We start from the raw sequence: 26,834 nt of genomic DNA, 5'->3' as shown, positions 1-26,834 counted from the left end.
AAACTGATGTAGGAGCTCCATAGACAGACAGCACCGCCCCAAAGAAACCTCAGGTTGTTTAATGCCCCCGTGGGGGTTCTGGTCTGGCCACTTGCAGCCCCCTCCATTCCTGCTGGCTCTCAGCTAGCCGCACACAGGGTGCTGCCAGATCCAAGGGTCTGGAGGGAGAGATCTGCAGCTAGCAAAAATGAAACGGCACGAAATGCCAGCATGTCAGATAGTCCACTTTTTGGTAACTCTATCTGCCAGATGAGAAAAGCTTTCTTAACTGCTCCTGTGGGCTTAATGAGAAGGACATATTTAGAAATAGTCAATAACCTCCAGACCAGAGACATCTTTCTTACGCTCAGATAAATCTATTTTCTACAGGGCTTTTTAGTTAAGCATGTAACAGAGCTTGTTAATATCTTCCTGGACAGGTGTGATTTCACCTTAGATTTCAGGTCCCCTGCTCCAAGAAATATTCTCCCATTTTCTCCCAGAATCCTTTTTTTCTTTTGATGCTGTCTCATGTGATAATGAATGACCTTGAACATTTTCTTTCAGCATGCAACAAGGAATACTTCCAGGCTAAAGGAACAGAAAACTCTGCCTTTGTCCCTTCCTTCAGATTAGGGCACATATCTTTGCCTACCTACTTCTTTGCTACAAAGATCTTTCAAGCCACTCTATTGCCTAAAATCTGCAATTTCTATAGTGCTGTTGAACATAACATACTTTCTTAAAAATTATGAAAATGAACTGAATTATTAACTTGACTATTAACTTGATTTCTTTCCATCATTCTAGTGTTTTTGACTTTCTGTCCAAATTGCAGAAACATTTTGATGCTGTTAATACTGCAAATATACTGTATAGGGTATTAGACAGCTTTTCCACTAGGACATCTCTGCAGCTGTGATCAAGAGCTAGCTTGTTCAGCAAGGAGGAATGCAAAAATCTTGGTTTAGCAGCTGAACCTGGGATCTTTCAGTCAACAGTGTGTTACCAAGCCTCCTCTTGTACAGCATTCACCTTTGAACAAATTTGTAACTAAAAGAGATCCATAAGGACGATAAAGAGCACACAGAATGTTTAACTTCTTGTTTGAAGTGTGATAAGTTGAAAATGTCTGTTTGCCTAAATTTTGTGAAAAAAAGGAATCTACAAGGTCCCTTTTTGCAACAAGCTGGTCAGTTCATACTGAGCAAATAATGGCATGTTTAACGATTGTGGGAATATTCTAAAACATCTAATCTTATATACGACAGCAAAAGGTTTTGATTAACCAAAAACTGCTTGGGATAGTATAAAAGAAACCCTTTCCTCGTAACTTTTTCTGCTTTTCACAGATAAACCAAGCCCAGCTCAGGACACTGCCAAAATCTGACATTATGAATTGGAAAACAATCATTTATTTTATTTTGTTATTAAGCTTTACTGTAGCCAAAGCCGTGCCCAGAAGTTATCGGGATGTAGGTAAGTACATATCTCATATTTTACTCTATTCTTCCATGTAATACTGATGACTGCAATTTGTTGCATGTGGTTATTTGGGATCTCRTTTTAAAACTGCCAATTGTATGCTCATATGAGTCAAACGTAAACAACAAAATTGTACCTGTATTAATTTTCTACGTGATCAACCTTAGTTGTGTTACTTCTTAATGTKTAACTTGAAGGATAAATATTGAAGGGTATTTTAATCCACAGGGATGTAGCTATGACACTTATTTTCTGGTACCCCAAAAGCTATTCAAATAAATTCTGATTGCAGTTTTTCTAAGCTCCCTCCATAATTCATAGGGGAGAGAGAAAGAGGGAAACAACAAGAGGGAGGTGGTACCTCCACATGATCATTCAGAGTAACTAAGCTATGCTATTGCTATGTATTGTCCTTTCCTTTCTCTTCACTGATTGCTGAAGAGGTGTAGGATGACTGCACTTCTCACTAAGGTTCCTAAGCTAAATGCCAAAAATGAAACAATCAGAAACCTCCCAGAGTGCAGGGTTAAGATACTTCTGTCATGTTACATGTTTTTGTCAGTCAGCTGTTTTTTCATCTTTAGAACTTCAAAATGAATTAAATGGCCCAGCAGTGTGAAACACAGCAGATGTTGATGTTATTTATCTCTTGGCATGGTCTCATTTCACACCCCCACATTACTCAGAGTGAGAAGCTGGTTTATTTCTTCATTTTTTGGCCCCTTTATAGTGATCCCAATCCCWCCCACAGGGGTGTGACAGGATACCCTTCTGTTTTGTGAGCAGGCCCTTTACATTAAAATTAATGTTTGGGAAGATTCTTGACAAACGAGAAACTTAAGAAATTCTTAGGAGTAAGTCTGGCCACTAGAAAAGGCCCACTGGCAAAGGAAAACTATGTGCACATGATATTCAGATACATTAGACCTTTTTGTTTTCCTCTGGGCCAATTCACAGCACACATAGAAGGATGATTCTCCACRAATTTCCTGGTGCTTTGCCTACCAATGTAGTCCTGAATTTAGTCCATGTCTTCCAAAACCAGAATCCCTGATCTGTACCTAACCAGTGATCAAGAAACCTTTAAATAGCTAAGGCAAGGTTAAAATGTATTATCTAAGCTGCTCATACAATGATTGTGCCTTGCGTCATCAAAGTAGCCGAACACCTTCTAAGTTTTCACGTATTTCTCCCCACCATGCTTCAGGTAGACAGAGAAATGATGCCTTCTTCCTGTGCATAGGTCAAACTTCTTGTTCATGTCTCCCAGCCCCCAGTACTAGTACCTCAGGCTAAAACTATCCTTTTCTGAGACTCCAGCACCAAAAAGGAGGGTTTTTTAATGAAGCCATTTTTATTCAAAAATCAATTATCTTTTTTTTCCAGAGGCAAAGCCCACCATTGGCCAACACTTTTCCCAGCTGCAGGAGAGTAATTTTAAAGCCATGTAAGTTGTCCAGATAAAGATTCTACTTGCAGATTTGCTGCTAATGAATGTTCCTGTGGCATTTTGCCTCCTTCGGAGATAAGCCTGTACCGTGAGTCACATGCTCACCCTTCCCTTCGCCCACACCAGCTCCACTAGTTCCCGTGGTGATGTGGACCCTCTTACTGTCTGATTCAGGCTGACCACTCACACACACAAGTCACCTTTTTTTTTTTTTTTAAGGTAGTCAGCCACATATTTAATGGTATGTGTTCTCATTGTAGTGCCATGATCATGTTTGCCCAGTACGTGCAGGAAGGTACTTTTGGCAAAATAGTTAAAATGGCTGAAGATGTCACTGACCTTGCCAAAAGGTGTGCTGCTGCAGGCAAAGACAACCAGGATTGCCTGAAGCCCTTGGTAAGTACGTTTGTACGTTTGAAAATCTTTGCCTCATTAGAAGTGACTTGTAATTTCAGAGCCCTGACATGTTTTTCCAAAGAGGAACATGTTACTAGGAGACATGACTTTCCTGAGTATGCTTTACTTGTCAAGCCTCCCCTGTATACAGCATCTTATAAGTGTCAGAAAGCAAAGGTGCCCCCAAGAAATTCTTCACCTTTCAAAAAGATGTTCAGAAAGTTATGCCATCTATAAATGCACAATAAAATTCAGTAGAAGCCAAACCAGATATCTGCAAAGATGACACGTACAGGTGATTTCTCTATCCATCAGTTCACATTCCAGTTTTTGACAGTGATGGCACTAACACAGCATATGCTAGTATCCTGAAACTTTTGGAGCTGGGAGATTGACATTCATGTTTAAGTATTCAATCTGCATTATGGCACATTTCTGATATATTAAACATGCTGAACCAAACCCTGGATTACAACAGTTCCCAGCAGACGCATGACTGAGAGCTGAATCTGAATATTGATCCTTGAACGAAAAATGAGATGCTTTTCACCATACAAATCTCACTCTAAATGAGAGCACAGATCCTGCTATCCTGGCAACTGCGGTATACAAATGCAACAACCATCTTAACAGTTATCAAGGGTCTGAATATCATTTTAAGTGCAGTGGGAAGTATACAGTGTGTTTGACAGTCCCCTTCAAAGCCTAGCTTGGCATAAAAAGGCATTTGAGTTTGAGAAATCATCATGTACATGTTTAGAGAAATCATCACTTACATGTTTTAGAGGTCACTTTCAGATTCACTGCAATAACAGCAAAAGGTAACACAAAAGAGAGAACCTCTAGGTTTATGCAAATAAGGGCTTGTTGTGTTAAGGTATTTTCACAGAGAGCTTCCAAAGGAAAGTGGAATCCTCATAAGGATTTTTTTTTTTAATTTTGTACAGGACAGAATTTTCTTTGATACAATATGCCAAGAGGAAAGTCTTCCCAGGTTTGCTGACTGCTGTGCTAAAAAAGGCTCTGAAAGAAATGACTGCTTCCTCTCTCATAAAAACTCAACAAAAGGATTCATTTCTCCTTTTGAAAGACCAAATGCTGAAGCTGCCTGCAAAAATTATTCACAGCACCAACATTCATTAACAGGATAGTGAGTAAACAAATCATAGATCTGTTGTTTAGATACGATGCTTAGCAGCATAGAGACAGCAAATGCAAGAAAAATCCAAAAGGTCAATATTAAATTCTCCACAAACTCATCCTCATTTTTCTTCCCAGTATTAGGATATTGGCATAATTTATCTAGCTGTAATTGTCATCACACGAATCCTTTTCTGTCACCACAGCACTGGATATAACTCCAAATGATAAACCCTCTGGCTGATTTCAATATAATTTACACAAGGACGTCACTTGAAACAATCCAGTTTCTTACTTGAGGTCTCACAAGCCAAGCAGATGTTTTGCTGCCTCTAGTCCAAAATTGGTAGGATATAAGCCTTTAATTTCCCTGAAAACATCAGCCTCAGAAATTTTCTGAAATAATCACTGAACTATACAGGCTGTTGTTATGGCAGGAAAACAGTCACTTTTAGTAACTGGAATTTTAAACATACTGGCAGATGTTACAATAGCAGTACTATCCCCCACATGTACGGGCTCACTCCAAAACTGAAGACGTTTCTCTTTGTGTTTTAGTTTTATCTATGAGGTTTCCCGAAGGCATCCTTTCCTCTATGCCCCAACAATCCTTTCTGTGGCTATTCATTATGATGAGATGATGAGAAATTGCTGCAGAAGCACCAATGACCCCACTCATAACCTGGACAAATGCTTCCAGAGACAGGTATTATATACTGCAGGTATATAGTTTACTAATATGCAACCACTTATTTTTGTGCAGCTAAACAAATGCAGAAACAGAGCTACCATCCAGCTGTTTCTCCTTCAGCCATCTGAACCCGATACTAAAATTTACCTTGTTAAGGACAGGCAGAAACCAGACCTAAAGGCTCTCCTGAATTATAGCTCAAATTCTTAACAGAAAATGCCTTACCTGAGGATGTTGGGCGAACATAGCCCTGCTGGGAACCACAGTCCCCACACTCCCCCTAGAGTATCGTTTCCCATCCCAGCTTTGCTACCTGTCCTGGGTTTGTGGTAAACTTGACAAGAGAGGAAGTGGTACTGCACAGACTGCAGAAGTCTGATATTTTTCCTCTTTATAGCCCCACAACACAGCCCCTCCCCAGCCAAGTAACTGCTCTGCAGAGACGTGCCCCACAGTTGGAGAAACCTACCTGTAACCAGGGAAAACAGGCACAGGGAACCTTTCCTCGCTGAATGGCTAAAGATGCCTTTTATGCAGTTTGGCCAAGCCACAGTGAAGATTTCTCCCCCTACACTACAACGGGCAAACTACTGTTCCAAACGGGTTTCTTTTCACGTAACTCTTGTTTAATAGATGCTGGTGACTAAATAGCAAAGACAACAGTTACTTCTTCTGCTTTACTGGAGAGTAAACAGCAATTTTCTTTCACTACTAAAAATCTCTATTAAAAAATTAACATACTAATTTTATCATGAAGCATTATCTTCCCTATTCTTTCATTTTAATGGTTTGCATCTTCTTTATACTAGGCACCAGAGGTGATAAAGCCAATAAAAGAAGATGGCCTGAAGCAGGAACACACATGTGGAATCTTAAAGAAATTTGGAGAAAGGACTGTAAAGGCTCTGTGAGTCTCCCTCTTTTTCTAATCAGAGGAGGCTTCACTTTGCTTTGGCTGCAGAACAGCCTCACTGACTGCCAGGACATAAAGCCCTGTTAGAGCTTTGAATTTCTGCTAAACTGCTGCAGTAGACTCTTTGGCATGTGTGTTGTGAAATAAACCGTGGGTGTCACATTTTAGCTGAGAGTGGATCCACACCTGCACCTGGTACAATGGCTGTAAATACTGTACTTGTCAGTTTTGCATGCAGATCACCAACAGCATTATCTAACAAGGAATACAGATTAGGAACGGAAATATATGCATGACTGTAGTCACCATTACCTTAAAAACTGCCATTAGCATTCAAAAATTTAAAAGTAAATTTGAAAAGAACTCAGTTCTCTGTGATGAAAGTTAGAGGGACTTTGAGCAGAATACAGCCCAGCTCTCTTATCCAGTTTTGACACAAGGTTGCTCCTAATTTTGTGTTCAGCATGAGATGGGAGAAAAATGTGATAGATTAATTTCACCTAGGATTCCTTAGGTAACCCTGCMAATATTAGCTCTTGGTTTCAGGAGACATTTATGTATTAACTTCAGGGAAAGCAGGGAGAGACCATTCCTAAGAGGTCTGGATACCACCCTGCATAGCAAAATGGTAACTATCACAGTCTCACATTGTGAATATAAACAATACCTATCTTTATTCTTTCTAGGAAACTTGCTCAGATAAGTCAAAAATTCCCTAAGGCTGATTTTGTTATCATTAGCAAGCTTGTAGTGGATATTGTTAACACACATAAGGACTGCTGTCGTGGAGACATGCTGGATTGTATGCATGATAAGGTAAAACTCATTTAATGTTTATACCTTTCCAGAAATTGAATGCATTTTTTCATGTTTCCTTCCATTTTTTTCCCCCTCCTGTGCTTTATCAACTGCTCTTCAAAATGTGAGTTTAATCCTTCAGTCTAAAAATCTGATCAATTATCCCATTTGACTCTTTCTGGCATGGTAACATCAAAAAGGTCAGAAAGATCACCTTGTGACTAAAATAACCGAACACTGCCTCAGTGGATTTGGYTGCAGCCCCTAGTTTTGCCACATAGTTCCTGCATAACTTTCAACAAAACATAGTAACTGTCTGTCCTGTTGTTGTCTAGCTTCTTACATATCAAATCCAGGGATCTCACTTTTTGTCCATGTTAACATCCTCATTTGGATGGGTAACTAGCACCTTTCCAAAGGTTAGGTAAGAGGCTACAGCAAACTGAGCAGTAAGGCTGCAGTCTCTTTCCTTGTTCTGGCAAACATCTACTGCACTGCTTTGAGCAAACCATCTCTTCTCTCTGGGCATCACCTTCTCTGTGCAAGGACAATAACAATAATGACCCTTCTAAAAAAGAAGTGCTACAAGATTAACCTAACTGCTGTTATTTACTAGGTTTCTAAGTATTAACTGAGGCCTGAACTTGTTTGTATGTTCCCAGCAGACACTACATTAAATATTATAATAATGAGATAGGCTGGTCTAGCTAAGTCCTCAACTGAAAGACCTTCCTACTTGGGGGGCAAAAAAGAACCAAAATCAGAACCAGAAGTCAGATAAAATTTCATTTCTTCATTTCTTTACTTTACAGGAACAGATTCTAACCTATGTCTGCACCAACCAAGACAGCCTATCAAGCAAAATTAAACACTGCTGTGAAAAGCCATTGTTAGAAAGAAGTGAATGTATAATTAATGCAGAAAATGATGACAAACCTGCAGATTTGTCCCCCCACATCAGAGAGTTTATAGAAGACAAAGGAGTATGTGAACGTTTTGCTCAGGAAAAAGATACCCACTTAGCCAGGTAACACAGGTCTTCCTCTACTCTTCTCAATTTTGCCATTTCATGACTTTTGTCAAATATGCTAGTTTGAAAGTTAAAGCTTGGCTCATCAGCCTCAGACTTGCCTGCTCTGTGAGCACATAGGCACATGGTATCACAAAATTATCTTAGTAAATACCTCTCAACCCTAGAGGAGAAGGAATGAGAACAAACAGAACAGGGTATGACTTATTTTAGGGACAAAACTGAAGAGAGAACATGAAATTTAGGTGCTATCAATTCTGATATCAATTCTGATAATAATATAGCTTTGATTTAGTTTGAAGTGGGTACTCTAAATCACTTGTCTAAACCAGACTCACATCTTTATTCAAATAGGTTTGGCCCATTTCTGTTTTAGCCAAGTTCCTTAATCCTGTGAAGTTCAATCCTACCTTTACCTTCCAGAGCAAAGATTCCCCAAGGCTGCAATAGAAAGTCCCACAGGCAAAGAATTTACTTACTTAAAACAAAATAGATCATTTCCATTTATGAAAGCGGCACCTAAAAGAGTGGGCAAGTTGCAGATAGGTAAAGTGATCACTTCAAAAGAGCTAGTTCTGCTCCATCCATTGAGAAATTGGTCTGTTATAGGACATTACTTCACCAGCATTTAGCTAGGATTAAAAAAGATAAAATGAAACAAAATACTCAAATAGTTGTAAGCTATGTATGACCCAAGCTGGGTCAAACGGGGACAGCTGCATGGTCAGGATGTGCTCTGGCAATGTTGTGCTCAGTTAGCTGTGTTTTGCTCAGTTTGACTCCCAGGCTGGGTTTCTGTGAACTGCACTGAACTTTATCTGTACGTGGTCAGATAAAGCCATCCTGAAAGTATCTCTGCTGACTTTATCATCTCCAGTCTCTTGAGGGCACTTATTTTAGCTTATTTCTAATTCCTAATGCTGACATACTCCATGTATTGCAGGTTTCTCTAYGAATATTCCAGAAGACACCCTGAGTTTTCTGCTCAAATGCTTTTGAGGATTGGTAAAGGATATGAGGACTTACTGGAGAAGTGCTGCAAAACCAGTTCTCCAGATGACTGCTGCAGGAGAGGGGTGGGTACTCTTACGCTTCATACAACACGCTGATGGTTTCAAGCACATCACCACAGGACTGGTTCTAGTTAATTAGTGAATTTGCATACTCCAGGTCTAGAGCTGGAACCCATATCTCCTTGTAAAAAAACCCAGCAAATATTAAAAGACATGACTGATTCCCATACAGAAAAAACAATCAGAGCCCTTACAGTCTTCATTTACTTGAATGAGTCTGTTATTGCTGGGGAAAGGAACTTGGTTTTGCAGAGAGCGGGGGCAGGATATGCTGCAGCCCCTGGCAGCCCTCTGCTTTCCTCCCTTGGCATTACCTTTCTCCCAGGAGGAGTTTGGTAAATCAAAAGAGAGCTGGTAGGTAAAAAAGACTCCAGGCCATCAGGGTAAAAGGAACCTTCTCTCTGAGGATGGGATAGGAGCAAAACCCTCTCTTTGTGCAAATGTGCAGCTTAGGGCCTCCAACCATCTCTCCCCACAGGGGTGTTGTAAGAGGCTGTTCCGGGCACTGCAGTAATGCACCCTGCGTCTCAGGCCTAACTTCCCATCAGTTACATGAAATGAAGTACTTCAATGTAATTCAAGGTGGACATTAATCACATTCAGGCAGTTTAGCAGTTTCAGACAGGTGAAGATTTTCTAATGGAAATACAAAGGGAGTGGTATCTATCAGGTAAAATGAAGTTAGGGATATCAAGGCCTCATGACAGAATAAGGGCATTTTGCATTCCTCCTGATACAGTGATTCCTCAAATTAATTTATTTTCCTCAGGAAGAAGAACTGAAGAAACACATTCATGAAACGGAAAGCGTGATGAAGACAAGTTGTGACATCTACAAGGAGAAAGGAGATTGCTATTTCCAAAACGAGTATTACTTTTTTACTTTTTTTTTTTACATGTTCACATTATTCCTGTACCAGCTGGGCACAACTCTGGCCAGTAAAACCATGGAAATGGAAGTTATAAATATATATATATATAAAAAGCTAGGCTTACGATACCACCTGAATATTTGGTCCACAATATTAAAAGATTTTAGAATTTTTTTTTTCCTTTTCCAATACAACATCATGTCCTCTCATGAGGTCTATTCTTATCCCAGTTCATCAAGTAATACAACGCCAACTTGTTTAATCTCCTGCCTAAAATATCAAGTTTCCTAGGATTTTTTTTTAACTTTCTAGTTGTGTTCTGAGTTGTAAACTGTTATTAAAACACTGTAAAATTGGCCAAAAGGCAACTGCTGTGCCATTTACAAAGGCTTATCTCTATGCCCTTCTTGCAGCAAATGTAATTATCAACAGTGGTAGCAAAACACCCCTAACTACTGTAGGTAGAGCAAAGCCTACTAGAGGAGCCGTATGTTATGCTTGACTAGTAGCTCTTCCACAACAACATACAAGCACAAGCCATGTGGAGAAACTTTGGCCTTGATTAGCAATGCTAATGAGCACATGAGTGACATGAAGTAAGTAATCTCAGTGAAATATGTAAACTGCTTGCATACTTAAAGTGAGGTTTCTGCTCTCCTTCTCTTGAGGATATATAGGGCTTTTTGTATTCCCTAGCACATTTGTCTTTAAAAACCTTTGGACCTGGAGGTTTCTAACAGGCAGACCTGCTTCTTTTGCCTATTATGTCAGTTGTTAAAGTTTTCCTGGCCAAGTTTGCTAATAAGGCTGTTTTCTAAAAGAAAAGAAAAGTGACCTTGTTTCAGTTTATCTTCTGCCCTAATCTAGTCTGTCAAGAAGTCACTTGAATTGACATACCATTTCAAAATAGAGCCCCAGAACATATAATCAGTAATGTCATCATTATTTTTGATTAACCTGGTAAGACACTCTGAGAAAGGAGAGCTCTCAAACAAAACAGAACATGCTATATTTGCCTATATATGTTTCATAAACATGAGGCTTAGTCCTGTCCTTGTACAAATGAGTGGGGTTCTTTAGGATTCGCCTGAAGCTTTACATGTGTGTAGACAGTGGTTTGTTCACTACGGCCTGATGGAAATAAAACATGACTATAAAAAAAAATATCATTTCAGACTTCTCGTGAGCTTCACCAAGAAGATGCCTCAGCTAACATCTGCAGAGCTGATAAAATTCACCAAGCAGATGACTAAAATTGGCTCCAAATGCTGCCAATTAAGCCAAGACAAGCTACTGCCTTGTGCTGAGGAAAATGTGAGTATTTCCTTCTCTCAGATTGGTCCTACTTTTTTCTGAAGCTCTAACACTATTCCTGCTGCCATCAGGATCTGACAGCCCAGAGTATTGTAAATGAGCAAAATGATTACTGAGCAATTGAACTGGCTGGAAGATATCCTTCCAGATACATGGCTGAAGTGAGCATGACTCAGCTTTGTTGAAGTTAAAGCTTGAATTACACTACCTGAGGATCAGGAAATTGTCAGGCTAGCATTAAACAGTTAACAGTCACACAGGCCTGGGGATCTGACCCTGCTCCCTTTGAAGTTAATCATCTCTTATCTGAGAAATTAATCCCTTCTACATGCCTGAAACCATACTGTCCCATAAAAAGGATCAATTCTGTATGGCKCTCTCATAGGAGTTCTCTAGGCTCACACACCAAAGTACTTAAAAAGTATCAGCCTGTCCTCCAGGCATGCGTTTGTATGGTGTCACTTTTATATGACTAGTAGAACGTATCTACAGAAATCCTGCTGATGAAAATAAATCAAATGCAGGTCAGGTTTCATGAGGAAATTGCATAATTTGTGTGCACAAAGGACAGTGCCTAAAACTGCATATATTAATTTTGAAAAATCTGGGCCATTTCTGAAATGATAGAAGTCATCATTCAATAGTGAAATAAATTTCTATTACAAAATATAATTTAAATTCTTAGTTATTATTTATAAGTTTGGTAAAAGGAACACTTCAGGGATTTTTGAAAAAATGAAACAATAATGTGAAATTGTATTTTTTTTTCCCCCCTCCTTGTGGTAAAGCTGGATCTTGTGCTCGGAGAAATATGTAGAAGACACCTGGACAATCCTATAAACCCAAGCGTTTGCCACTGCTGTAGTAGTTCCTATGCTCTTAGGCGACCGTGCATAGGGAAACTAGAAATTGATGAGAATTACGTGCCCTTACCACTGACTCCCGGTCTATTCACTTTCCACGAAGACTTGTGTACAACTGAAGAGGAACAGTTACAGCATAAGAAGCAGGAGTAAGATATGTCTAAGTGTGTTATCCCTATGTTTAGTATTCTCCTGGTGATGCTCACCTTTCTCTTCTTCTTCTACTATACTCCATGTAAATACAGCCATCCCCCCACCCCTCCACCTCCAAGCTGCTGCTTTCTTCCCACTCACACTATTTTTCTTTACTGTATGGTTCAACCTACACTTACTTGCTTTTGATTAGAGGAATGTCATTTTCAGAGCAGCTGTACAGGTACATACACTGCCAGAATGGAAACAGTGGGATTCATCTCCCTACTGACATCAAGCCAAAAATTTCAAAACTGATCCCTACACGTACCATTAAGAAATTTACTCTTCATAGAACAAAGACAGTGTTTTCTCAGATTCAGTCCTGCTCAAGAATTATCAAGTGGGTATACAGTTTTAAAGTTTGAGGCCTATGTGGCCCCATTCCTTACGTTTGTAGCAGGGCAACTGACTTCACGTTCGGATACGTACGTTAAAGTAATGAACGGTAAAACTGGGGCTCTGAAATTTGCATGATGCCCTTGATTTGTGGTATTTTAACCCCTTCTGAAGTTATCATGTCAAGCTACTTTTGGGATGCTGGGGCAATGCTGTTACAACACAGCTTTAAAATACTGAGATCAGAAACATCCTCAACCCCTACCTTTGTGCTTTACCGAAACTACACAAGACATCACAAAATAGATTCCCAAAAAACAAGGAAGCTACTGTCTCAAGAACTGCATTACCTTTATGGCTTGATTAATGCTAGTTTGCCAGAATTGGAAAGCCCAAGTATTTTTCTCACCCCAGTGACTCCTTCAGTCCCTGAAAGGCTCTGGGTGCTTGGCATGCCTTTGTCAGAAAAACCTTTCACCCTGGAAGCCCACCCTTCCTCCTGTATTGCAAGAAACAGGCTACTTGGCTATTAACTGGGACTATGGCAAACCCATACAGTTGTGAACTCTCTGGAGGGGCACACCTAAACCAATTGTATATCCATTCACAGAGGAGCAATTTCGTAAGTTAATGTTGTTTTTCAATTCACTGGTGCACATATTAGCTCCTTGCTGTCAACTTATTTCTGGGTGGTGTTTTAGGAGAGACTATAGAAAGGAGGTAATGAAAGACTGATTTTGCAGGATTGGTGTTTTAGAAGTGCTTTTATGCATYGCATGCTTACCTCCCTGCTTCACTGGGCTTGCTTTGCTTTTCTTGCAGAATGCTCATCAACCTCATCAAATACAAGCCCTACATCACGCAGGAGCAGCTGACCTCCGTCACTGCAGCTTTCACTGCCATGAGAGAGCAATGCTGCGAAGAAGAAAACCACGAGGCGTGTTTTATGAGAGAGGTATCACATTTCCGTTTTCACCTAAGTATTCTGAGTCAAGATGGAAAAATGCAATATACACAGGAACACGGATTTCCCAAATTTCTCCATTAGTAAACAAAAGCCAGATGTGGCTAACTGGCATTCATTCTGTTATGTTTCCAAAGACAAACCTCATTACCTCCATAGGTGGATATATGTTCTAGTTCACTCATGAATGATCGAACATCCCTAATGAACCTCATGTTTATATGCAGCAATTTATGCATATAGAGCTTAGCTACATCTGCAGCTTCTGCAGAATCACTGGGATTTGCACTGTTGAAGGTTATAGGCCAAATTCTTTTCCTGAGGGACAGTACTTTCCTAATTTCTGTCTTCAGTAATTCCTCTGTGATAGGGAGGGAAAGGATTTCCCAAATCCTAGATCAAAGCAGTTCCTCTATTTTTTCCCCTTCCTCCTCACCCTGTTCTTTCCCCTCTATTCTTTACTATATTATTTTAGCTCATTTAACTTTATATTGCAAAGCTACTTCGATTTCTCTCTACTTTCCAGTAAATCTGCTTCTCCCTACTTCAACTTTTTTTGATATATTGTTTAATTGAAGTTGAAGTCTTTGACCCTTGACTCAAGAGTCTTGCTCTCTCTTTTCCTAAATATCTACAGTGCTTTCCTTTAAATGATAAAATACAGAAAAATACTCACTTTTACCAATAAGTTTCTGCCTCTGAATGAGCCTGAAGAGCATAGCTACAAAGAACCATCTTAACTCTTCATAATAGAACTCAATTTTAGTTTTAACAATTACCAAATGTTCTAAGACAATCTGAGCTAAACAGTAAAAGCAAGAATTATATTAAACATAATGACATATGTAAACGCAGTCTGCATGTATAGTGTTTGTATACAACTTGCAAAGGATCTAAATAATAAGTAATTGACTCACTGCTACCGTACTCACGTAACTTGTTCACATTACCTTACCATCCCAATTCTGTTGCTCACAGATGTTTTGCTTTTTTCCCCAGGGACCAGAACTTATAAAAAGAAGTGAAAAAATGCTGTCAGCATGAAACGCTTGTGTAACATACTGGAAGGTATTTGATGAATGATATGAAGTCACAATTTTAACCAGTGAGAATAGCTTTTCTGAATATTCATAAAGTATAAATAGATTTCTATGAATTATCATAGTGGAGAATACTATGTTTTTGTCTTTGCTTGGCGTAAATATAAGTTTAATGAAGTCATGACAATTTATACCAGCTAGAGTTCTGTCACTGATCTTCTACTATGACCAAGGTGAAGGAGATGCCTCAAGGAAAAGAAAACAAATTCCTACAAAGACACTCCTAAGCTGTGGAGCTGTAAAATTGGTCTGCCTACAAAGCTCAGCTTAACTGAAAGACAGATGTATGCTTCAATTTAACTCAGACAGGGGAGAAACTTGTGTGCGAACTTCATATCTGGCGCATATCAACTTGATTCAAAATAATCAAAGATAAAAGTTAAACTGAAACAAAAACCTTAAACCTAATCTGGTGTGTCCAGACAGATTCTTGTATCATTTTAAATAAATCCATAGAAAAAATAAGTTGAATAAATGGAAATTCAGGGTTTAGATACAACCAGCTTATGTGATGGATTATTATTCTTTTTGTACCAGTCAGATTGAGAGAAGGGAAAAAAAAAAAAAAAAAAAAAAAAGTATTTCAATCTTAAACTTATCAAGTATTAATACAAATGCCACTAAAAAAAAAAATGCTTTTGACCACTTCCAAATTGTTTTTGAATCATCAGGGGATTATTTTTGCGTTTTTATAGCACTACCATTGAAATACAGCATTCATTCATTAATATAGGCTGCTGTTACAGTATAAGGGTAATTATAAAGGTGCCTTCAAGCACAGGAAAAAAAAAAAGTTATCTTGGGAACCCTGAACAGGACAATGAAGATGACAGATTAGCCAAATGTCAAGGGCAAGACAGAATATAACACCCAAACTCCTGGTAAATGTGTTTGCAATGTTTTATGTCAAAATGATCTTAGCAGATTACAGGAATACGCTAGAAAAACCCATGTACATTATATTAGGACAAACTTAACATCTAACATTGGCATGATTAAGCAGATGCAGAATTTTAGTACAAGAAAGCTACTTATTAGGGACTTGTATGGATAACAACACCGTTGCAACAAATCACAAGTTGCCCGAGTCACGAGTGTTTTGCTGATGATGAGAGACTGGCATCTTGCTTGCATACTGGGGTATAAACTGGAGCATGGCCTGTAGCACACAGCATCATTACTCCATTTTCCCCACCACTAGTAAGGGCTTTGCCAGAGTGTTAAGACAAATCTTGGGTACTTCACTTCTTGGAAAAAAACTTCAGCTGAAACAAGAGCAGGGGGTAATAGTCAAGGATTCAGAAAACAAAGACAGAACAGATTAGGGCCGTTTGGCTTAAGGAAGAGATGCTGCATGAACACGCAGATCTTCATATACACAAAAGGCCAATCTCAGGATGAAGAAGGGCCTGACCCTGTGCACAGCTGGGAGAATAAAGCACAAGGATTAACAGGCTGGGAAAAGCAAGGAGCCTCCATCACTGGGGAGCTCTGAAAGAGACACACATGTATTGGACAGGCATTACCAAAACATCAGTGATGCTTTGAATACAGAAAATGAYAAAAGACCATCCAAGGTTTCTTTTAGCACAGCATTTTCTTAGGATTTTATGTTCTGATGAAAATCAGTCCTCTGGAATGAATTTGTGGAGGTGATTTGGGTTTTTCTTTGTTTTGAATTCCAGTGATGACTCAGAATTTYTCTCACTGTGCAGCTTGGTAGTAGAAAAATGAGATAAATTCTGCACTGTGTTTGTTTGCTTTCCATAAATTGTTAAGACCTTAGGACTGGATTCAAGAGAAACCCCCCCTTTTTTTTTCCACTTTCATGTTTGTGTGTGAAACATTCACTGTGTTACTTGTTACTTTCCATACCAAATAATGCCATGGGATAAATTCTTCCCTTGTCCTTGTCTATACTCAACATATAATTCACTTAAATGATTGCAGTATCCATGAAGAACTATCACCACAGAGATGTGGCAGTTTTATTTCACTAGTGCTTAAAACCCAGCACATGCTATATATAATCTATGCTCGACTCCACAGTCTTTTTCTCCAGTACCTTGGTCCCAGTTCAGCCACACAAGTGAACTTAATGGGATTCAACTATTTAAAGCCAGATGACTGCAAAAATAGCTCAATTTAGAAACTGTACATACATAAGGAATTGGAGAACCTAGCTGAAAACATTTTCCCTCTTCTTCACATAGTCTGTGCATTGAATGCTTGTAATTTAGGCCAATGAATTATGGAAGTTTTACTCCAATATTTTCATAGTATATCTTCATACAACTATTTAAGTATTTACTAAATGGAAGCTGTAACAGAGAAATGGGCTAGTCTGCATAAACAACTTGAAATACTTTCATACAGATTACATATGGGGAAAAAGAACACTTAAAAACWTTGAAATAAGTTATTCAGGAAGTAAGACTAAAAGCTCATTCACATTTTTTATGTTATGTATTCTGCCTATCCTTCACTAGCTTGATAGGATCACCGATTGCTTGATATAGTTGTGGTGAAATTCTGCCTCTCTGTGTGTTGCATTGAAAGAAAAGAACAGTTTTACTCTGGTTCAAACAATGAGCAGAGCAGCAGCTAGAGGTCTCCAGYGAGTACAGAATACTTTTTTCCCCTTGCTCATGAACTTCAGCTATCTGAATATTGCTTTCCAGTTGAATTGTGCTTTGTGCTGTATAGTGATTTAGACAGGCTCAAGATAGAAATCCAGCTGAAGAGGCCTGTTCCTATACTGAGTTGAGCACACTTACATAGTGCCTGAGAACAGCCTGTTACTACCTAAGACATACCTGGCTTCAGAAGTCTGATAAAACTGCAACTTCTGCCTGRTTTGGGGTAAAAGCAATAACTGAACTGTAGACTACTGCAGACTTTCTTAAAATTTGAACTTACCTTGCACGGAAAACATCTGATGTTTTGAGTAGAGCTTCCTATCTCCTGAAACTTGGCAAATAAATATTTGAGTGGTTCCTTTGGGAAGTTTCRATGACATTTGCATCCATGCTTTTGTTATTTTAAGGAACTGACATTCGCACYTCTCAGGCAAATGTTACTTAATACCATATATCTTGACTGCTTAATTATTTTAAGTCCTCTCCTCTGTCCTCCCCTGCCACAAATCATCTTCATGGACAGAATTATAATAGACTGTWCATTAAAATAAACTATTTGCCCTGATTGCCACAATAATTTTAATTAGAATATTTGCTTTTCATTTTTGACTTACCATCCAAGTTTTTTTTTTCTTATCTCATTTATTCCACATGATTTCTAAGCAGGACTTTCTGCACTGTGATTCCCTCCCTCACACAGTGTTTATCCTGTGTCTTCTTCATAAGAAAATGACAGCTGAGGAGAAACACAGGTACCACGTAACAAAAACAAACCAATATAGGAGGGCAGTTTGTGCATGACTTGAATTTTATTTACATCTCTGCAACTTGAGCTTTTCTACTTGGCATGACTTGACCAGACAGGACCACAAAATTAACTGTGGTGTGCTGTGCTGGGGCAGTAGACTGTCCAAAAACTGCATCTCCAGGATCACRGGGAAAGGATGCCAGCCCCAACCCTACATGACCCATCATGGCTATGATCAAGGTTACAGTCCTTTAATCTTTCTTACCAAACACTTTTCATTTCAATCTTCAAATATAAAACATGTAGAGGAGCAAGTCATAGCTTACGTTTCAACAACAACAAAAATAGCTGAGATGTCATCCAGAAACTGATCAAGCAGATTCAACAATATTTCACAAGAGCTCCTACTTTGCAGTTTAAGAGGCATTTGAGAGAAATTCACTGCTATGTTCAAGAGCTTAGTAGCTATAAAGCAGATTTTCAGTTTTTTAAAGTGGTAACTCAAAGCTTATGTGAGTTAGGTAATGACCAATCTAAAAGCAGTGGGATTTCAGGCACCTTGCTTGTGTAGGTGTTTTTTCAAGTTAACTGAAAAGCCTAACTGCAATCTTAGGTACCTAAATATCCTTTGTCACTTCAATCTACTAAAAAGCTTTTTTCTAATTAAATTCAAGGTTTCTCTAATACAAGAAAAGCCATGTACTTTCTGTTCTTTTTGTTGATATGTTTAACACATGGCTAATTGCAACATTTTTATTTTATGGAACACACCTGGCAATGGCTTGCAAATAAGTAGGTTTCAAAGCTTTGTGCTTTTCACAGGATTTTTTCCCCTTCCGTCAACTTTTTGAGTTGGACTCACTATTTACTATTTGGAGAMTTTCATGCATCTTCTAAGGTGGTTCCCAGTTTGTATTCCAGAGCTGTAATGAAGTAGGTTCAGTCTCAGTTGCATAATCAAAAGAAACTTTAAAAATTTAAACGCCCTTGTGCTTAAAGTGTTCTTCAGTTATGCCACATTTGTAATATTTCAAGGATCAAGACAATATACTGACTGTTTTTTGGCACAGGTCGTGGGTAGTATTCACAATAGGCCATTCATATCAAACAGTAGTCTCAGTTTTTTTAACAGTTCGACTATGAAGGTGCTGGCATATCATATTCTTCTCTTTAAGATATCTGAGACAAAGAGAAAGAGGAGGCATTTAGTAACACAGAACTGCCAAAATCCTACACAAATTTTAACATGCTAGTTGAACGGGTAAAAAATACTTTAATGAAAGCTTTTCTGATCGAAAATGGCAAGCATTACCTTTTCCTTTACATTCCCTGGCAATTTCTATTCAAAATGATTATCAGATGGCTGTTTGATAACAGATTCTCGGCTAGTGTAGAATGGCACTGCTTTTGATCTCAGGTCTCCCATATGTTTAGGGCTACTGGTGCATTTCTAAGAGGCCCTCATACTTGTTGTGTATTTCAARCTACTATCAGAACTCAAGCAATTAATTAGAATGGAAGTTTTAAAGAGGTACTATGGATTTTGTAAGTGTCTAGATGAAATGCTATGCTACCTAAATACTACCACAATATTTAATGCATTTATACCCTCCAGGGAAATAGATCACAGCAAACMGAAGCTCAGAAACTAGTCTAAGGCTCAGAAGACAAATGAGGTAAAATAGAAATWAACCGTCAAGCTCCCTTATCACTGGGTTACTTCTGTCAAATCTTTATCGGATGTCATAGATATAGTCTAGCATTTATTCTGAAAGCTTTAAGAACAGCTGATCTAGGGATTCAGGATATAACAAATATTATAAAACCACAAAGTTTAATGTAACTAGTCATAGTACAGCACAAACTTCCTCCTACTACATAAACGCATTCACCTCTTGAGCCAACCCGTAATTGTAATTCTCTTGCGCTGACAGTGAACCCACTAATTTTACTCCTATTTACTTTGCAATTGTCTGTTGAATCTCCTGTTCTTCTTCTTCATTCAGTCTATGCAGAATTGATTCCAAAAAGGGAAGATGAAACTGAATATACTGAGCAACCTGTCATGAAGGCAAGAAATTCACATCAGTGAATAGGTTAATTAGGCAAAATACTGAGAACAATTAGAATGATGATATACGTACATCACTGCTGACCTCCTCGGCATTCCTATCCATGAGAAAAAACTGGGCAATCTTCTCTGAAGGCCCCTGTAGGAGTCTGTGCAGTAAGGGAATGTCTCCACTCCTCAGTTGTTTCTTTTCTGGGATGCAAAAGAAGTGAGATGTTGCATAGAACATAAAACCATGCTTCCAAATACCTCATGCCCTCAGTAGTCGTTTTTTCTTGGCAAAGATTCTATCTTTGACTAATATACAATTATTAGATAACAAGTCTCAAACACATATTTGCAGGATGATGTGGCACCTAAATGCACACCATACATTTTGAAAGAAATTGGTATACCCAACAACAGACAGGAGCTACAATTCAGGTGAGCAGGTATGCATTTAAGAGACTGATTCCAAGCCAATCATAACTGGCTGAAACAAAATCTGCAGCTTAATTTTCACAAGTATCCTTCCAACTTCACATTTGCCATAATTTCTCCTCAGTCTTCTCTCATTGTTTCAGTTATTATTTTTAAGAATGGTAATTTTTCCTTTTTCCTAATGAAACAGAGAGTAGACTATGCTGCAAAAGTATACCTTTTCCCATAAAAATGGAGCACTTCTGACCAGACATCTAGTACCTAGGACTACAATTCAAAATTGTAAACTCCAGGTGAAACATGCTTAGGAGATGTGTTTATCAAGCTAGCATTTCAAAGCCGTCCTAGGTTTCTCCTAGCACTCTCTAAGAACCTTTGTTTTAAATAAAATGTTTCACAAAACCACCCACTTGATGCCTGCCATCACTAGATGCCATGTGCCGTAAAGAACAAAAGTTAAAGCTAAAAGACACCTCCAAGTCTTTAATTATGGGGGGGGGGAGGGGAAGGTCTATTTGTCTGAGCCAACCGTACTTGCAGGACTCTGCAGGAAAAAGCACCCAGGAAATGATTATTCTAGTTTTCCTCTCCATCAGGACAATGCACATCTCTAAATATCTCCCCAAAGGTAGAAATCCCACCCTGCACCAGGACATGAGGGCAATGACACATGCCAGCAACTGATTCTGTCACACCTAGGGGAGTGGTCCCCACATGTGCACAGAGGATAATTAAAGGGGAAGCAATCATACAGCAATGTCTGGCTTACCTCCTGATGCATGGATAATATAAAGTGCAAATTCAAGTGGACTGTTTTCTATCTGTTAAATGCAAAAAACAAAGTCATTTCAGACTGATTGATATGCTTCTCTAGCATTTCATTGTCAGTAGACACTCAACACGTTTCTCAAGTCAGAAGTCCAAATCAAAGTCTGAGATTGGGCCTCCCTCTACAGAAGAGTTAACATACTCTATTTGAATACAGTATCAAACTACACTGCCATTTTCATTGTCTCTGGGCTGAACAATGATTACAAAATGATTACATGATTACAAAAGCTACCATTTCCCCAAACAGCAATCAATCATCTTAGAAAACACTAGATCCTTGCAGTCTTGTTTCCTCGAAAAGTCCATAGTAAGTTCATACAAATCTCTTAGGTGACAATCAATCAGATTTACCAAGAGTATTGGCATCAAGACAAAAACCTGAGATCTCTTCCCATTCACTAGCCTGCATGACCATGTTTAGAAAACAGTGGTCATTTTGAACATACTTATTTTTTGACTTACTCTCTACAACTTTACTTCATTATGATACTATTCATAGAAGTTAAGTTCTCCTTTTACTACTTCACCTCACTTTTCTGTCTGTATAATGTCATCATGCAATAGCAACATCTTTAAATAATTTATTTTACTATTATTTTTGCTACTTGTCTATGTAGCTTAAGTAGAATTAAACATTTGAGATAAACAAAGAACCAAAGTAAATATATTTCTAACCAAATATAGCTATGTTAACAGAAGACAGTACCAAATAAGCTTCTGAAGAAAAGGAATTCCAGACATTATGGCACCGATTTTGAGTATTAGTTTTAAATCTAACTTTCTGGAGCTTCCTGTGTGCCCAGATCTAGCCTAATTTATTTAGCCCAAACACTTGGACTAAATTAAGTTAGAATTCCTTTTGCTTTTAGCAAAATACTATTAGCAGTGCCTGTCACTAGAGGGAAGCATGGCCACGTGCATTAAACAAATGTCTTCTCTGTGCTAGGAAAAGGTAAGTATGTGGCAGCTTTTTCCCTTCCTGTGAATTCGATTATAGAAAACCCATTCTCTGACAGTATATATTTAATATACATTCCCTAGAGTCAAACAACCTTGAACCACTTGTAAAATAAAACCTATCTTCCTCCTTAGAAATGGCCCAGGTGGGTTTTTTTTTTTTGTTTTGTTTTGTTTTTTGTTTTTTATGATGTGTTCTGTGCACTATCCTTCCAGTTATTTCCATTCTTTCTCGCAACAGACAGCACTAGTGTTACACCCTAGAGTTAACTTTCCTAGAATGCAGCTGTACTTGCCTCTGTAGACACAGAAACTTACCTTAAACTTTCGAAGCAATTGCTCTATTACTTCTCTTGTTCTCATATGGCTGTTTATTCTTATTTTCGTTTCTGATCCAAAAGCTGGAGTGAAAACTGATGTCTAGAAAATAAGACCAGCAGCAACAACGGCACAAATAAGCAAACTGCTGTACTGAATGGCTGCGATCCAAAGAGTCTAAATATAGCAAAGCTCCRGGATAAAGAAAATGGTCAGGTACACTGCCACTGCTGCCTTAAAGGGAAGGGCAAGCGGTGTGCTCAGGAGAAGGGAATGGTCTCCTCCTGCAGGATGCAGGACCGCCATAAACACCACTACCACACAGCAGCCATGCACACCTGCAACCTGCCTTCCCGAATGGACCCGAAGCCAAAYCCTGGAGGCAGGGCCCAAGGCTCAGTGACACAGGCCAGGCCCCACAGACGAGACAGAGCCTCCCTGGCTACGAGGGCTCCAGGAGAGGGTGTCCAAAAGCTCTCTGGAGATTTCCATATGCCCCAGTACCCAGCTTCAGGTGAAGGAACACAAGCATAAATAGGCAACTTTTCACACCTCGTAGTTGTAGAAATGGCCATTAATAGAAAACCTGTGAGTTTCCACTTCTGTTCTTGCTATCATGGGGAACTTGGTCCTCTTCCTCAGCACTGCAGCATTRCTTAGGGCTCTGGGCAGGGTAGCAGAGTCATGTTCCTGCTCGCTCTTGGACTTCAGAGTGCTGCTTTCATAACATGAATAACCTGGACAAAAATGAAACTGCATCAGCATATTGTACAGCTGCTCTACCCTSTTTGCCAATACTATCACAGAATGAAGGAAGGTTCTCAATCAAGGGCTTCTTGTGGGGGTAGGAGAAGGAAGAAGGGGAAGGACATGCATATCAGAGTCAAAGAGCTGCAGCAACCACAGGCCACAGTTCAGTATTTTGTATTCTTTGTGGAAATAACTTCTTCAGTGAAAACAATCAACTAGTATGGGCCACTTGGAAAATTACCTGTACAGTAATATTTTCACTAACCAGTTATACGGCAGCATTTCTGTTTCAGCATTTTAYTAGCATGTAATAGATGTTAAACATAGGAAAAGATAGATACTATTTTACCTGTGGGGAAGACTTACTATGTCAAATTATTTTTGCACAGTCACAAAGTTTGCCAGTGAATGTAAGAAGAGCAGCAATACTAACTTTTCTCCAAGTTTGACTTTTCTTCTGCAGAATTCAATGTCTCCCCACTAATATGATGCAGATTATCAAATTCTCCCCAGCGTGTCATTCCCCTGAAATAGCAAACATAGTTGATTGTTCTTCATTCGCCCAGTGAGTTCAATTTATTTTGTAGCCAGGCTTCATATAATGCATTTCTATCCCTGTTTAAAAGTTTACAGAACATGATTATAGTTTCTATGAAGTATATGAAGCCAGTAATTCTAGCTCATAATACAACTACWGTAAGTAAAGTGTGATATGACTGCAGATCCCAAAGGCATAATCCTATTTAGAGATTGTTGGATGTTGAAGCAAGATGCCTCTTAAATTATTTGCAGTAATTCTTCAATCTCTTCTATAGCCATGTTCTAGAATGATCACAGGTAAGATACCATAGACAGACAGAAAACAAAAAAAACAAAGAAAAAAAACCCAAGCTCCTAACACTTTGTGGTCTAAATATCCAGAGACAGCTCTGGTATATATGAAATAATAAATTACTGTACTAGCCCCTAGTGCTATCCAAACCAACTCTGTAGGAGAACAAGAATTCAATTCAGCTCTCTCAGGTCTGAGATAAAGTTGGATTTTTAAAACCAAGGTGTTTATCTCTTTATTTCCAYAATTCATTGAATAAATTCTCAGCAAAAATTCTCTGGCCAGTTACTGTTTGGACAGAGAACAGTAGATAACCAATTTATAGAAATTTTTTTAAAAATTCTATACATATTTAAAATAATATTCAACCAACTCCAGCGAAAATGCCAAATGCATATCTCAGTTTTTTCCGTGCGTTTAAAACATCCAAGATCAAACAGTCAAGCTGTTCTGCATACCTTAAAGCATGTCTGGGCAGTTTCACATTTCTGTGATCGTGAATGAATACTTACTTTAAGATTCAAATCTATTAGTAGTAGTATATTTTTCAAGAAATAAAAGACAGAGCAAAACTTTAACTGCCAGAATGGACCTACAGGCCACATGCAGGCAGTATCAACAGGCCTATTCAGGGTAAACAAAGTGAACAAGTTTTGCCTGAGACTCAAGTTCTTTACTGATTACTCCTGTTAGGTTACCCATTAACTTCAATAGCAAGAGATAGAAAGATTGTCCCCAGCTTTGCTGGAGCTGTACATCTGCAACGAGCATAGAATATAATCCATAATTCACTCTAATACCGCATGCAACCCAAGACAATGGATAATGAAGATAAAGAGCTCTTTAATATTTAATATATTTATCAKGAAAACATTCAGAATAAACATTGGCTCAGTTTTCATATTACACACTACTCTGCTTCAGCTTGTCAAATATAATCCAAAAATCACCAGCCAAGGCTGGAAAAATAACATTAGAAACAGAAAAGGAAATATTCTAAGCACCTAAACAAACTTAAACCTCTGGCAAACATAGCAGGATCCAGATCAACACACTGCACTTAGACACACAATCTCATAGGCAATAGCCTGAAGGAATAGCTGATCTGTGTCCATTTATAATGCTTTGTAACATCCAACTTAGCATGGACAAAGTCAGTATTAGTCCCCCAATTAAAACTTTGCCTTGCAAAGCAATGATGTTACACTTTGAATATTTGAGAAAGTAACCCGGGATAGGGAATCACTTAGCTTTACCAGCTMCACATTACCAGCTTTTTGCTTCCTGCCATACAATGCCTACCAATACAGGGTCTTTCAGAGCTAGCACAGGTAGACCAAAATGTGGCAGGTTGCTTGCTGAGCAAAGGTGAGCCTGGGGAAAGWTGCAGACATGGGAGCTTCACTTCTCCTAGGATTTCCTGGGGGAAGGGCTAAACATTTGCTGCTCTTGAAGTCGGAGAGGCAAAAGTGCTATTCTTCCAGCACAGCAAGACGGAGCCTTCTCAATTACCTGCTACTTGTTTGGAAACAGTCAATACAGAAAAGAGGAAGCTCATTCTTCATCTTCTTAACCAATTTAAAGCTAAAAGGTAGACCTATTAAAGATGCACCTTTCTGTGCAGCAGCAGTCACTGAAAAGCCAGAGGAACCTCTGTTACACTTGGCTCTGAGTCCTACTGTGCAAGTGACCGCTGCAGCCTTTGGGAAATCTGGGATACAAGCACCATACCCAGTGCAGCCACTCACATGAGTTTTCTTGAAATATCAGTCTACCTTCTCCTTATAGTAGTAAAAACACTACCTTTTACTGGTGAACAAACCCACATTCTCTGTTGATTTCAAGGTAACAAAAGAAGGTATCTGTTTCTCATCCTGAATTTTTAATCGGATAGGGTGTCGGATTCCCCAAAATATTGACAAGATTCCTTCAATAAATGGTTTGCTGCCTTCTGTCTGAAAAACAAACAAAAAAAGCAAAGGAAAGGGAGGAATGATCAGTACTTACTGACTGTAATAACACAGGCTACAAGTCCAAGTGTAATCTGTAGCTATCCTCCATTTGGCTACAACTATAAAATTAGGGTGCTAAGGAAACGGTAAAGGGAAAAACAATTGCAGGTTAAAGAGGAGTTTGAAGTTAATGAAATTGTCCTTGCTCATATGGAGCACTGCCTCACCYCAAAAGACCTTATCAGTACCCATTCTTGCTGCAATACAACTCTCTCACTGCAGAGCGAGTCAGGATGGAGAACTAAGGACTAGCCATTTTCATACTGCTTTTCCTCAGGATTTCCTCCCCCAGAAGCAAGCGGTTTTTTGGTTCCTGATAACAGCTGAAGAACAGAAGCCTAACCTGTGAAAGAGTTTGCACCTTAAAACCAAGGATTCTGTGATACTAGAGACAAGACACGTGCAATCATCAGTCCTTTAGCTTCACAGTACAGCACAGACTCTTCTGGTCTCTGTCAAGGGAAGATACCGAGGCTATTGTAACAAGCATTTTCACTGTTTTGGAGGTCCACATTTGAGAAGAGACTGGCAGCCTACCCAGGTCCTGCCACTCCATTGGTTCAAGCTAAGGAGGCAGGSTGGGAGCTGCATGTTGCAGGAAAATGTGCAGTTACACTCTTTCTGAACTCTGGAGATAAGGCTTGAGAGCTAGACCTGA

The 26,834-nt window shown here is 38.9% G+C and overlaps 2 protein-coding genes across 6 annotated transcripts in view; one reads left to right on the top strand and one right to left on the bottom strand.

Moving 5' to 3' along the window:
• The first annotated feature begins 1,373 nt into the window (after positions 1–1,373).
• LOC146596312 (alpha-fetoprotein-like) lies at positions 1,374–14,542 on the top strand. The gene is made up of 14 exons (XM_085304147.1): positions 1,374–1,458; positions 2,851–2,911; positions 3,175–3,310; positions 4,258–4,460; positions 5,009–5,156; positions 5,951–6,048; positions 6,741–6,870; positions 7,665–7,879; positions 8,826–8,958; positions 9,725–9,822; positions 11,002–11,140; positions 11,929–12,152; positions 13,357–13,489; positions 14,498–14,542. The coding sequence occupies exons 1-14, from the start codon at positions 1,374–1,376 to the stop codon at positions 14,540–14,542; spliced, it is 1,848 nt and encodes a 615-aa protein (XP_085160273.1).
• Positions 14,543–18,016: 3,474 nt separating this feature from the next.
• The window catches only part of RASSF6 (Ras association domain family member 6), a 30,659-nt gene continuing 21,841 nt past the window's right edge, over positions 18,017–26,834 (bottom strand). For 4 of the 5 annotated variants that reach the window (XM_085304101.1, XM_085304103.1, XM_085304104.1 and 1 more), the window contains 8 exons: positions 25,968–26,119; positions 23,766–23,857; positions 23,135–23,319; positions 22,583–22,684; positions 21,246–21,297; positions 20,130–20,248; positions 19,948–20,045; positions 18,017–19,164 (listed from right to left, as the gene is read on the bottom strand). In XM_085304101.1, the coding sequence (XP_085160227.1) occupies positions 19,089–19,164; positions 19,948–20,045; positions 20,130–20,248; positions 21,246–21,297; positions 22,583–22,684; positions 23,135–23,319; positions 23,766–23,857; positions 25,968–26,119 (876 nt within the window). In that variant the 3' untranslated portion in view covers positions 18,017–19,088. Of the gene's footprint in view, positions 19,165–19,877; positions 20,046–20,129; positions 20,249–21,245; positions 21,298–22,582; positions 22,685–23,134; positions 23,320–23,765; positions 23,858–25,967; positions 26,120–26,834 lie in introns of all 5 variants that reach the window. The other variant, XR_014895763.1, reaches the window with a different exon arrangement.

The sequence above is a fragment of the Rhea americana genome, unplaced genomic scaffold (genome assembly GCF_003343005.1).
Source record: "Rhea americana isolate MKP2758 unplaced genomic scaffold, rheAme1 scaffold_203, whole genome shotgun sequence".
Lineage (NCBI taxonomy): Eukaryota > Metazoa > Chordata > Aves > Rheiformes > Rheidae > Rhea > Rhea americana.
The sequence above is the reverse complement of the archived record's forward strand: the minus strand, read 5'-3'. Positions and strand labels throughout refer to the sequence as shown.